Consider the following 12,390-nt stretch of genomic DNA (forward strand, 5'->3'; position numbering starts at 1 on the left):
CATTTCCAGAAGACCATAAAATATAAGATGACAATGCTTATTAGCAAAATACAGCTATTTATTTCAGAACCCTTCATAAGAGTTAGCTTCCCTTTTAGGTGAATCTTAAACTAGCTTCTTGGACGTGAAGTCTGGAAGCGTCCGGGGCTGTGTTCTAATGGGCTATCGTGATGGTGGTGTTAAGATGACGACTCTTGCTATTGCTGTCTGTCCTCCCGTGAGCCTGGAGCAGAGGGCCACTGGCAAGGCCAGTTAACTGATGCACTAGTGCCACCAGCTGATGCTGTAATACATTTGGTGGATGCTTAACGAATGAAGAGCAGCTGTCTTCCTACAGCGAGGTACGATAGTCGTGCCCGTTAAGATAACTAGCTTGGTCGTGATCATGCTCTGGACAGAATTTGTGAAACGATTCAGTTTAACATTAATGAAAACAGTCTTTTGAGGGATTTCTTTTAGCTAGGTTGTCTCACCGACCTATCATAGAGTTCTGCTGCACAGGTAGGTGAATGCATACAATTGAGGAATATGCGGGACTGAATGAAGGTAGAATCAAACGGGATCTGCTCACTTGGATCTGCATCCTTTTGTGTCCCACAAGGGCAGCTTTTAGAGAGTCCTATAGGCAGGCCAGGAATTTTTGCCCCTAGCATCTCTCTTCTGCCACTGGACTGCAGCGGAAGTTGTGCTCACGTCAGGTATTAGTGACTGCAGTGGAGCGTGCCCTGCGGCAAGCGGGGAGAACTGCGGAGCAGACGGGAGACCTGTCGCAGAGCAAGCGGCAGAAGTGGCCTTATCCCACTGCAGCACGGCAGCTGACCGGGCATGGGAACCGAGCGGGAGAAAGGTCCCTCAGGAGGAAAGAGAAGGATGGTTCCTCCTTCTCTGACTCGTGACTGCTTTGAAGCCTGTCTGGAAGCAGCTGGTGTCTCATGACTAGTACAGGGAAGGACTTGGGGAGCGCTGGGAATCCACAGCAACAGGAGGAATGCGAGGGGACTGCATATTATGTCTTGTGTAAATCAAAATAGTACACTCATTTCAAGTGCTTTTTTTAAGGTTAAATTGCTGTATGTAGACTGCCAAAACTTGAACAATAGACAAAAGTTACCCTTTTTTTGGCCTTGTAAATTTGGGATAGTGTTGTGATTTGGATAGCAAGAGAGAAGGGAGACTGACAGTTCCAGTTGTAGACTCATTTTTTGAACTTTTAGGGCTCGTAGCGTTTGAGGCCTAAATTTTTTGTTGTGCATGTGTGTACCTTTTTAAAAATAGTTAGTTTTTATTCTGGTACATGTGCACACCCTCTCTTCCACATTCCACCAACTTGAACTTTTAGGGCTCAAGTCTTTAGGTTTTTTTTGAGGGGTGGATCTTCTCCATAGCTACATGACTGGCTGCAGGAAATTGTCAACTAATGCTCACAGTTGCCAAGCCTGTTTCATTTGAGTGGAAGTCTGTGTACAATTTTATAAACTTGTTGAGCTTAATATAGAGTAGGACACATTCTGTCAGGACTGTGGGGAGTAAGTAGGGCGGGGAGAAGGCTTTTGTGCCTGGAGAGCTTTTCAGCCTTCAACAAAAGAATATATATTTAATATATTTTAAAATACATTGAATAAATTGGGAGAAGAGGTACAAGCTGATAGTGCTGCATGAGAACAGCCCCTATTCTGTTGCGGGTCTGAAGAAGCTGAGCGAGAGCAGCAAGTTTAGGGGCAGAATGATTTGTCTTTGTACCCCTTGGTTTCCTCCTGTGTTTTGTTTTGTTGTCATGCCCACATCAACAGGTGCCTGGCGTAAACTTGCCTGTCAGCCAGCTGACCTATTTCTTCTCTGCAATCCTCATCAGCGGTGTGATACATGAAGTCGGCCATGGGGTGGCAGCTATTCGGTAATACAAATTACTTTTCTCTTTCTATGTGCCAACAAAGCCTAATATTCCAGAGCATGTACTTACAGGTGAATGTTGTTCGCATTGCTTCAGTTTATCTACAGAGTCTATTTATTCTGTGTTTCATAGTTTCCTTAGATTTTAGGTTTGGAAGGGCGTACAATTAAGGATAGAGTTTTAATATAGTGTCTATTCTACAGATCATGAAAAAGAACTTCTGCTTTGCAAATAAACCATACTGCCTCAGGTTTAAAATAATACTTCTTTAAAGTGGTCCTGTTTTTCACACAACAATTGCATTTCTGCAGCTGTGGCACTTGAAGAGGACCCATGCACTATTGCACAATGGTACTTTAAAATAGATTTTAAATTGATTTGTTTAAACATAGCTTGTGAAGTAGCATACAAACAGGCTGAAGCAGTAACTCAGTCAAATGTGATTTGCTCCTATTAGTCTCAGTGATGTGTTAGTTTTCATCAAAGATGATATTTTTAATGTCACTTAACTATGATGATTACTTCACAAAGAAGTTATTTGACATGCTTAGTTGTTACTGTTAAATGACACTCTAGCATAAGAAGGTTAAGTGGTGGTTACTGGGACTGATACTCAGGTGTCCTCTGCATTTCTCCTGGACATTGTCATTGTGTGTCCCATGAGCGTGAAGCCCTAAGCTGTTTCTCTGATTTCCATGAGTGTAGGGAGTCATGACTGCATCTTAACCCATTACTACCTTTTTTATAACCCCAAAGGTTCTCAATTAAAGGGCTGGTTTGGGACCCTCTGTGTTTCATATGCTCTGTTTGTCTCTCAGCTTTTTTCTCCTAATATCCACAGGGATTTTTCTGTGGAGGATGAAGCTCTTGCTCATCCCACCACAAGAAGAAGCAACAAAATTTCCGTTCTCTTGCAGTGCCTTCGCATGTTGCTGGCTAACTGCAGAGAAGCCAGGAGTAACTACAGAGCTCTTTTATAAGCAGAATGAATAATTCTTACACCTTAGTGCTGTGATATCTTCATTCAAGATCTGGAGCAAATGCTCTGAATATTCAAGCTTGGGTTATGTTTTTGTCAAAAAATTGATTCCTGGCTATTCCAGGGGAGAAATTAGTTTGTCCAATATACATTGCTGTTGCTGTTGCTCTTTTCTGCTTGACTTTTTTCTTCCTCTTAGCACAGGTTGGGTCTATAGTGCTGTTGTGGGCTTTACTAAATAGCTATGCTGTGTGCAAGTTTTACAATTCTGGCAAATCACTTTGACTCCCTGAAATCTAATACACTTTCACCAACTTCAGTTCAAGATAGGATTGGCTGTGAACTACAAGAGCTTAAAATATTTGAGCCTTAGTTTAGTCAAGGCTTGTGCCAAAAAAGCCTTTTTCTTCTTTCCTCTGTACCTCCTACCCAAGTCATGAAATCATGTATAGGCATTAGACTGCCTATTACTAATTGGTAGCATGGGTGTGTCTGATGACTTTACTCTGGGGAATTAATGTATTACTTCAATCTGATTAGTTTTGCATAATTCTGTGTCGTCTTTAATGTATATGCACAATAAATAAATAAATGTGAATAAATAAAATACTATGCCCAGTGTACTGTCTCAGTAAAGATATGGGATTAGCTGATCCATGCCTGGTTTGTCTTGGAATAATAATTGGAATGTAATTGTCTTGGAACATGATTGTCATGCCCCTATAAGTACCTTATGAAATTTCTAGCTTCATAAAACCTTTACATAATTATTCCAAAAAGTGCCATTTAAAGGCAATTGTAAAAACTCTGAAATATATATATATATTATCTGTATGGCAGTGTCAGCTACTAATATGTTTTAAATAGCATTTGTCCTTTTAACTTCTTGACTTGTTTTCATTTTTTCAGAAGACATTTCATTTTTGTTATGACATCTCATTTTTGTTAGTTTATAATTTACTCTAAATTTCACGTAGGAGAAACAGAAAAATTAGAAATTCCAGAAATCTGTAAGTGTTTCTTTAAAAGGAAAGTGATTGCTTCTTCCAGATAATTTTTCATAGATTAGTTTGACACTGCATCCTACCGGCTGCCATTTTTTTACTTAAAAGAAGAAAATCCCCCAAATGTTAAAAAATATGTTGACTTGAAAGTAGTTTGTTTTTTTTAAGTATTTTATGAGTTGCTGCTACCAGGAGACAGAAAAGAAGTTGAACTTATCCTTTGTTTTTTTACCAGGCTTACAAATGTGTGCTGCTTAAAAGTGACAACTACTGCAGAAAACATCCTTTAGTTTAATTATCTTTCAATTATTCGTATTGCGAAAAATAAGTTAGTTTTATAATTATTTTAATTATTGTCATCGTCAAAAATATGTGCGCTATGTAGAATCTCTCAGTTTTTCTTTTGTTTGTTTACAGTAACACCACTTCATTTTTCTTTTCTTCTTTTTAAGAGAACAAGTACGATTTAATGGATTTGGGATTTTTATCTTCATTATCTATCCTGGAGCATTTGTTGACCTGTTCACAACCCACTTGCAACTGATATCTCCAGTCCAGCAATTAAGGATATTCTGTGCAGGTAATAGTTTGTGCTTTTTTTATTAAGTCTTTGCTTAGCACAGTTACTTATTCTACGGGCATCATTTGTGAATCCTTGATGGAGGATTGAAAGTTTAAAATGAAGAAGTACAAAAGCTTCTCTTTACCTAAAGGTGATCCTTCTGTTCTGAATCTAAATTGTGATTTCAGAAAATCATTTGATCATTACTGTCCATATTGTGCTGTTTACTGGAGGAGACACAGTTTCTAGGAGCTTAAATGAGTACCAATTTCCTGTCATGAAAAATGTTACTATATCCTAGATCTGATTCAAAGTAGTTGTGCATAAGAAATTCCAGTTGTGTGCTTGGGGAAGAAGTGTGGTTTGTGACCTTCCTCTCTCTCATTAGAATAAGCTCTTACACAAGCTCAGGTGAGGAAGTTTTTTGTTTTGTTTTTTTGATGCGTACTGCCTAAGTAGCAAAACCTTGGAGCACACAAGCTGGAAAATACTCAGCCAGAAGACTGATAGTATGAGAACATCACTTGCTGTCACAGGTGAACACCCCTGAGCAATTCACTATCGTTTTCTGCAACAAGACCAATCTATTATGTGATTTTTCAATAGTATTGTGAGTGATTTTCAGTGACATGTGAGTTATGTTATTGTACAGGTCACTGTGTTTTGATGTTGCCATCAGGAGAAAATAAAAGCTAAAACACAAACATCCAAAGAGAATCACAGCTTTTGGTTCCAAATAACCGCCAAATGTTTTTGATTTGGTGTTTTTTGAAGTCTCTGGCTACTGGGAAGTAGAGCCCTGTTGCTGTGGAAAGTTAGACTGAGACTGTGTTACGCTACCTGAATCACTTGTATTACTGATTTCTAGAGACAAAGGTGGTTCCCAAACCACTGAAATAAAGTTAGAAAAGTTAGCATCTTGGTTTGGATCTTGATACTGATGATTTTCTATTGCAGGAGACAGTAGGACAGCAGCCAGCCTGTTGTAATGTTTAGATACTAACATTGTTTCTTGAATATTAAAACTAAAACATTATATAGAGGGGTTTAGGCTGGGAGTCCAGAAGCCTTTAGCAAAGCATATTTTCAAGCTTTCATAAGTCAAGTAAATTATGATAAATGTTAGGTAAGTAAATATATCTATATTCCAAATACCCTAATGAACCAAAATCATTTACTGCAGTAGGCTAACTTTTATGAAGCCCTCTTTCTCAAATAAATCAATTTCCATTTTCAGCTACTGTGAACAGAACTGAAAGAGAAGACATACCAATTTTCAAAATGGGTTACTTACATACATGCCTGAGAAATCATCTAGAAAAAAAGATTATAAGCCGTAATAGAAAATAACTGCTTGCATGTTTCTGATGACAAGCAAACACCTATAATTTTCAGGTTTCTTGGGAAACTTGAAATAGGGGAATACAATAGGAACAAGCATGTTGCAAGAGTGGTTAGCATCAATGGCTTGTTATCAGTTAGGTATAATAAATATATGCATTTTTTTACAGCTAATGATAGGTATGCTTCATCATTAGGATGTCTGTTAATGATAAAATGTGATATGCAGTAAACTTGACTCAGTTTTTCTTAATTGTCAGAGCCGTTGAATGAACCTATTCTCAGTGTTCTGAAGATCTGAGTTTACAGAGATATGCTCTCAGATTTTTGTGTGGCAGCTAAGTAAAAGAGCTAGAGTAGAGAACGACACCAAATATTCCTTTTGTATCCCACCTATACTCTGGAGATTAAAGAGTATATTCGTTGTACAGCAGATGGCATCATGAGTTCAAGAATAGTGAATGAGCGTTCTTGAAAGACTTGTGATACTTTTTGCGTTAATTCTGTGCCTAGTAGATGAAAAGTGTGTCCGTGCAGCACTTTCTTATAATTAGTTCAAATATTCCTATTACTTTTTGAGATCCTTTTTAATACGTTTTGTCTTTAACAGAAAAAGGAGTTAAAGATTTTTAAAACATTATTTTAAGGGCTTTTAAGGGTTGTGTAAAGTGTTCCTTTTTAAATATAAGGACTTAGGTATCCAGGGATGAGGCTGTTTTAGCAAAATGAAATTGATGGCATACTCAGCAGTGTGCCTCTACAAGTATTCTATTTTGAGCCAGTTTATTTTTCTGTGGATTGCCTGGGATGGATTTGAAGCCTTTCTATTTTAGACTTTCGTGCTGTATTCCACACAGCAAACTGTGTAGATTATGGTATGAAGGCCCATGTTTTCCTAGCTGTTTGGAAGTATTCCTTGTCACCCTCCAGCAGTTCCGTCACCTCTTTTTTTAATTTATTTAATTTTTTTTTTCAGTTTACTCTTTCTAGCAGCCACACTGTTACAATGGAATTTTGTTTCTGTCTTAGATTTTGATCATTTCTTAAGCTGGAAAAAATAAAGTTTATTTTTAAGATAAAAAGGTTAAAACAATTAAGTTAAAATGTTTACCTAACACTTTGGGGTTTGTTGCACTTGTGTGTATGTGTACATGTATATGTATATGTGTGAGATAGATGAAATGTTTCAGCATGCAGTTCTCTATCTGATTGCCTTTCAATGAGATGAATAAAAACTTAGGTGCTTCTTAAAGCGATTTCTCTTTCTCTACTAGGCTTCTTCTAATGGCAACAAACCCTTAGTTGAAGTACTCCAAAAATGTCTTTCATTTCTGCAGCATCAGAAACATTGTAAAAGAAGACCAGGCAACATGTAGAGATAGCCAGGGGAAGTAGGAGTTATGTTATGATTCCTGTGTTACATACAGTGGAAGAAAGATAGGTTCAATATGTTTTTAAATATATTTACTTCAGTTCCTGTCCTGTAACTGTACTGTAAATATAGAACTGAATCAAACCCCTCTTGACAAGATGAAGCACTGTAAGAAGGAAATAAGGAGTCCTCAACATTCCAGAGTTTTCCTGCATTGGTCATACAAAAATGTTTGTCCAAGAACACAAATGAAATGAGAAAATTTGTGTAGCACTGGATGTTGAAGGAAGCCAAGTGTGTCTTATGACAGCAATTCATTTCTTCCTATGGAGAACAGCATACTGTAAAGATTGCAAATGAAAATATGTTGTCCAAAATAATGTGTCAGGAAATGCTGATTGCACAACTTAGTTTCTTGATGTGGTTTTACATCCAGATTTTCTTGTAAAAGGAGCCTTTTTTCAAATAATTTTCTAAACTTGTTTGACACATATACATGTAATTATTTTCATGGATATAATGGAGATGACCATGAAGAATACTGAGTTGCAACTAAATTTCATCCATCTTGCTGACTAGGACAAACAGTGTTTAATCACATATAATCCCATTGATTAAGATTATTAAATTCAACAGTTTATTGTGGTAGAAGGTGAAAGTAATACATTTCATTCCACTAGTTTTTTAATATTTGATTGATGACAGCTCTGTAGATAGAAACTGTAGTTTAAGAATTGATTCAGAAGCCCAGTTTTTCTTCTGGATATTCTGCCCACTGCATACTACATGGAAAAGTAGTGTTATGTGATGAAATATCAATATGGTAGAATGACACGTTAAAAATGGATTTACCACTTCTCTGTCTTTTCTGATAGTATAATTCTCAGGGGTTCAGAGGCTTCTCTAAAACTCCCCTACAAAGTCACACCATAGAAACTTAAGTTTGTGAAGTAATACACATATACTTCTTTCCTGCCTATGTTCACAAATTAGCTTTTCATCCATTCTTACAGTAATTATTTCAGGGAGGTTAATTAGAAGGTAACTGTAGAATCTTGCATTTCAAAAACCCCTTTTTGTTACTAGTGTTTATTTAGAAACGTGATTTTTTTTTTTTTCCTTCTTAGGAGTGTGGCATAATTTTGTTCTTGGTGTTGCAAGTTTCATGGGTTTATTTCTGCTGCCAGCCATTCTTTTCCCTTTCTATTACACGGGTGTCGGGGCACTTGTCACTGAGGTCGCAGAGGTAAGAAAACATCTTTACTGGTGTCATATTATATGCTTTGTAACCTGAAATGTACCTGTGTCTCTTATTATCACAGCCAAATTTGGTCAGTGCAGCACTCTGCAGAATCTAATACATGGCACTTTTTGTCTGCTTAAAGCTTCCTTCTCAGTTTCATGTTTTCTAGTATTAGTAAATGAAGGAACATGGCATGAATAATGATAGACTATTGAGCATACTATAGAACTGTTTAGACATTTGAGATGAGTTTGCAGGCTTATTTCTGTGTGTTTTTTTTAACTTCTTTTCAATATTGGCACCAAGTAAATCTAATGGAAACTGCATTATCACTCTATTGCTATCTGTTTTTAATGTTAAAGATATTTTGAGCTGATTTCCTTGCTTGTTTGGTCAGCTGGAAGCAAACTGAAGATAGACTGCTGAGTTTCTGGAAAGGACTGATTTTTTTTCTGACTTAATCAAATACAGCACAGTTGAACAGCAGAGCTGAAAGGATTCAGTCTTTCTTGGATAGGAAAGTGAACTGATAGAACTCAGAGTGACATTTATTATGCTTTATACCTTTGAAAGTATAGGTACACCCTGCTTTGTTGAAAGATTCAGGGTATTAATTTAAGCTTCTTCAACTTAAAATGGTGGGAAAAACCACAACATATTGGCTTGTATGAAAAAAAAATTACTCAAATATGAAGAGGTCCCCTGAAACACTTGGAGACTTGCCCTATTCTTTTCTTTCTCTTTGCAATAAATAAGTTATTCTTTTAGCAGGATGTCATCTTTGTAATGCTCTATCATAAGTTGAAATAATCAATTCTAGTGGAGCCTGAGATTTTCTATTTCTGTGGAAATAGCGTCTTAACCTAAAGATTTCATTGCTATTTGGCAGAACTGTAAACATATCCTTGTAGTTTTAGCTATAATAATATGACTGACTTCACTGTTTCTTCTCAGGATTCTCCTGCCAATGGACCAAGAGGTCTTTTTGTGGGAGACCTTGTCACTAACCTACAAGACTGCCCAGTTTATAGTGTGGAAGACTGGAATTCCTGTCTGGGAGACATTTCAGAGAAGTCACAGGTTGGCTACTGTATAAGTGCAGCCACCCTACAGCAATTAAGCTTTCCAGCTAGAGGTATGACTTTAGGTGCTCTCTTCATTATTTTATATTTTATCATATCTTAAAGACTATTTTGGATTTAGGATTTGTTGTGGGGACAGATTTCTCATGAGTCAGCTCTGCTATCCTGTCTTAAGCAGTGACCAATATGCCATTCATTTTTGTGGAATCTGAAAGTGAGGGAGAGGTAGATAAAAGAATTTCTCTGGTCTTCCAGTCATGCTATACAAATATCCTGTATGATCTGAATAATGAAATTTGCCTCTTCAGGTTATTGCATAACTTGGTTATTAGATAATACAATTGTCTCCTCTATCTTTAGTTCAGCTATATGGATCAACTCAGTGATCTTTTGCAGATGTAAATTCCACACGTTACCTTACTGCTTTGATCAGCATGACATTACAAATTGTATGGCTTAACCCAATGATGTGCTTTATTATGGCCACTTCTTCTGATGTGTCTCACTGTACGGGTTTTATGTTTCATTTGCTTCTTCAACCACACAATGTCATTGCCCATAAACTCAGTTTTGTCTGGATTGCACATATTGCTTCTACAACTCAGTCTATTTCCTTCTGTTTTCATTTATACATTAGAGCGCTTGTTGCTGTAGCAGCTTACCCCTGAGAAAGGAAAAAAAAAAAGTCAACTAAACTAGAACAATAAACAAAAATTAAGTAGAACAAAAAAGAACAGTCAAGTTAAATTGGCTGAATGTCTTGTGACATGCCCTAAAGCTCTCTAGAGTTTGTTTCATGCAAGCATCCATGGAGACTGAATTCCAAAGGTAAGGGACTGCTGCTGAGCAAAACCTGTATGATGCTATTCAGAGCTTTAAAATTGTCACTGCATTTTTCCATCATACTGGAAGTAAACAGGAGGTCAGCCAGCTCGACTACCCGTGTTTTATGATGCATTATAGTTCTCTTGTGAGACTGAAAAGGTAATTTTATTTTTTTTTTAATGTGTAAGGAAAGTAATCTTACAGCTGGAACTAAGATAAATATTTAAACTGGAAACTAGTGGAGTATGGGTAAGATCCTGCTTTTAGAGACCTAACAGTTTGGACTATCCCTCTGAAGAGGAGGGCAACTTTGGCACATGCTTTCAGCTGGGCAGGGATGGCAAGTAAGAACCAATTCTTAGATGCTCTAGGTGTATATGCTCAGCTTCTGCTGATTTCTGAAATGCAGTTTCAGAGTCATGGATAATAAAACTGCATATTCTGCAACTGGACCAGTCCTATTTAGATTGAAATACTAGAGACTTAATACTAGAGACTCAATATTGCTTCCAAGCTTGGTTGCTGTATTGTGTTAGCAGCCCATTGTCCCACTGCTGCATTCTAATCAGACCAGTCTGTCTGCATTTTCATAGCCATAAGCCTCCAGCAGTGAGAAATATTCCGCTGAAATTAAATGAACTCTGTTCGGTCACTCGCAGTTGTTATTTGTCAAAATTTTGACAGTTCACAACTTGACATAAATACAGATATCAATAAAAATGTATCAAGCAAATGGACCCTATCTACTTGACCATAAAACGAATGGAGAGTAAACTATCTGAGTATGAAGCTAGACAGAAAACAATGCCCCAAGGACCTTCTTGAAATTAAGAAAGAAAAAAAAAGTGTTTTCAGTGTAGTTTATAAGGAAACTAATTTCATGGTCATTCACTATTCAAAAATATATGTGGTTCGTTAGCCTCAGGTACTTGAAAAAAGGATTGTACGGTACAGTGCTTGCACCTGTAAGCCCCAGGCATAAAGCTCCATGTTAGTGGACTGCAGGTTATGCAGTGATAAATCAGCAACCAGTATGGCAGGCTTGATCTACCTAAGGAAGGTACTGCTGTGTTGCTGTGTCACAGATTCTTACAGTTACTATTCTTCTGTGGGTTTTCTTTAAAAGCTGTTGTTGTAGAGTAAGTTAGATTGAATTCATTTAAAGAACACTCATACAAAGATTCTGTACCAGACTATTTAAATCGCGGTTTAAAACATAATTTATTCACTGCTGCAGCCTTCAAGGCTTCGAAACCTTTCAAATCTTGAATCTTGTAAAGGCTTTCACATTTTAAAGAGGACTTTTTGAGTCTTTGTCATTTCCAGAGCCAGCCAGTGAAATCAGTACAGTAGCAGGTAATAAATTTCTATGCCAAACCTTAATGCAAATTGGGGGCAACAGATAAAAGTATTTTGTAACTCATAATGCTCAGAACATGGCAGTGGTAGATCCCCAGTATCTCAAGGAGACTTACTGAGATGAAAAAAATCAGTGTGACATGATTGAAATCAGGTGACACTGTTAAAGTGGTGAAGCTTATTTTTAATTGTGACTGAAGCACAGCTAGGCTCTGTGAATTACTATAATTCTTGAAGGCTACAGAATGATTGTCTTACTTTATTCAGAGACTGATTTCTTTTCAGGAAGGTACTGTAATATTGATCATTTGCTCTATGCCTATGTTCTTTAGTCTACAGGAGACTCGATGGCACAGTTGAATGTTGTAGTAACAACAGCCTCACAGACATTTGCTTTTCATATAGCAATAACTTGGACAGCCACCTGGTAAGTTACTTAAACTGCTAATTCTGTTTGGTAAATCTGAAATTATTTAAATTAAATTAGTAATATTTACCAACATTTATGCAGCGGACTCAAGTGCTTAAGAATACCTGCAGTTTGTAATAAAGGTATATGTGTTACGTTATTCTCCCCATTTACAGCTTAAAACCCCAAAGCATTAGCCATGACTTTTCCCATGATCAATCAGTCTCTGGAAGAACCAGAAAAGATCTTATACCCCTCGTTCCTTTAGGCAGAAGCACACCTCCCCCATTTTCATCAGTGGATGAGAATACTGGTGAGAAGAA

The 12,390-nt window shown here is 37.1% G+C and overlaps 1 protein-coding gene across 2 annotated transcripts in view; it reads left to right on the forward strand.

Annotated features, from left to right (window-relative positions):
* Positions 1-12,390, forward strand: part of MBTPS2 (membrane bound transcription factor peptidase, site 2) — a 36,927-nt gene that overhangs the window by 9,450 nt on the left and 15,087 nt on the right. For both annotated transcript variants that reach the window (XR_012651227.1, XM_075033450.1), the window contains exons 4-8: positions 1,791-1,894; positions 4,327-4,454; positions 8,277-8,395; positions 9,347-9,527; positions 11,991-12,085. Coding sequence is in view for 1 of the 2 variants with exons in the window: in XM_075033450.1 (XP_074889551.1) it covers positions 1,791-1,894; positions 4,327-4,454; positions 8,277-8,395; positions 9,347-9,527; positions 11,991-12,085 (627 nt within the window). In the remaining variant the exon portion in view is untranslated. The remainder of the gene's footprint in view (positions 1-1,790; positions 1,895-4,326; positions 4,455-8,276; positions 8,396-9,346; positions 9,528-11,990; positions 12,086-12,390) is intronic.

The sequence above is a fragment of the Buteo buteo genome, chromosome 8 (genome assembly GCF_964188355.1).
Source record: "Buteo buteo chromosome 8, bButBut1.hap1.1, whole genome shotgun sequence".
NCBI classification, from domain to species: Eukaryota; Metazoa; Chordata; class Aves; order Accipitriformes; family Accipitridae; genus Buteo; species Buteo buteo.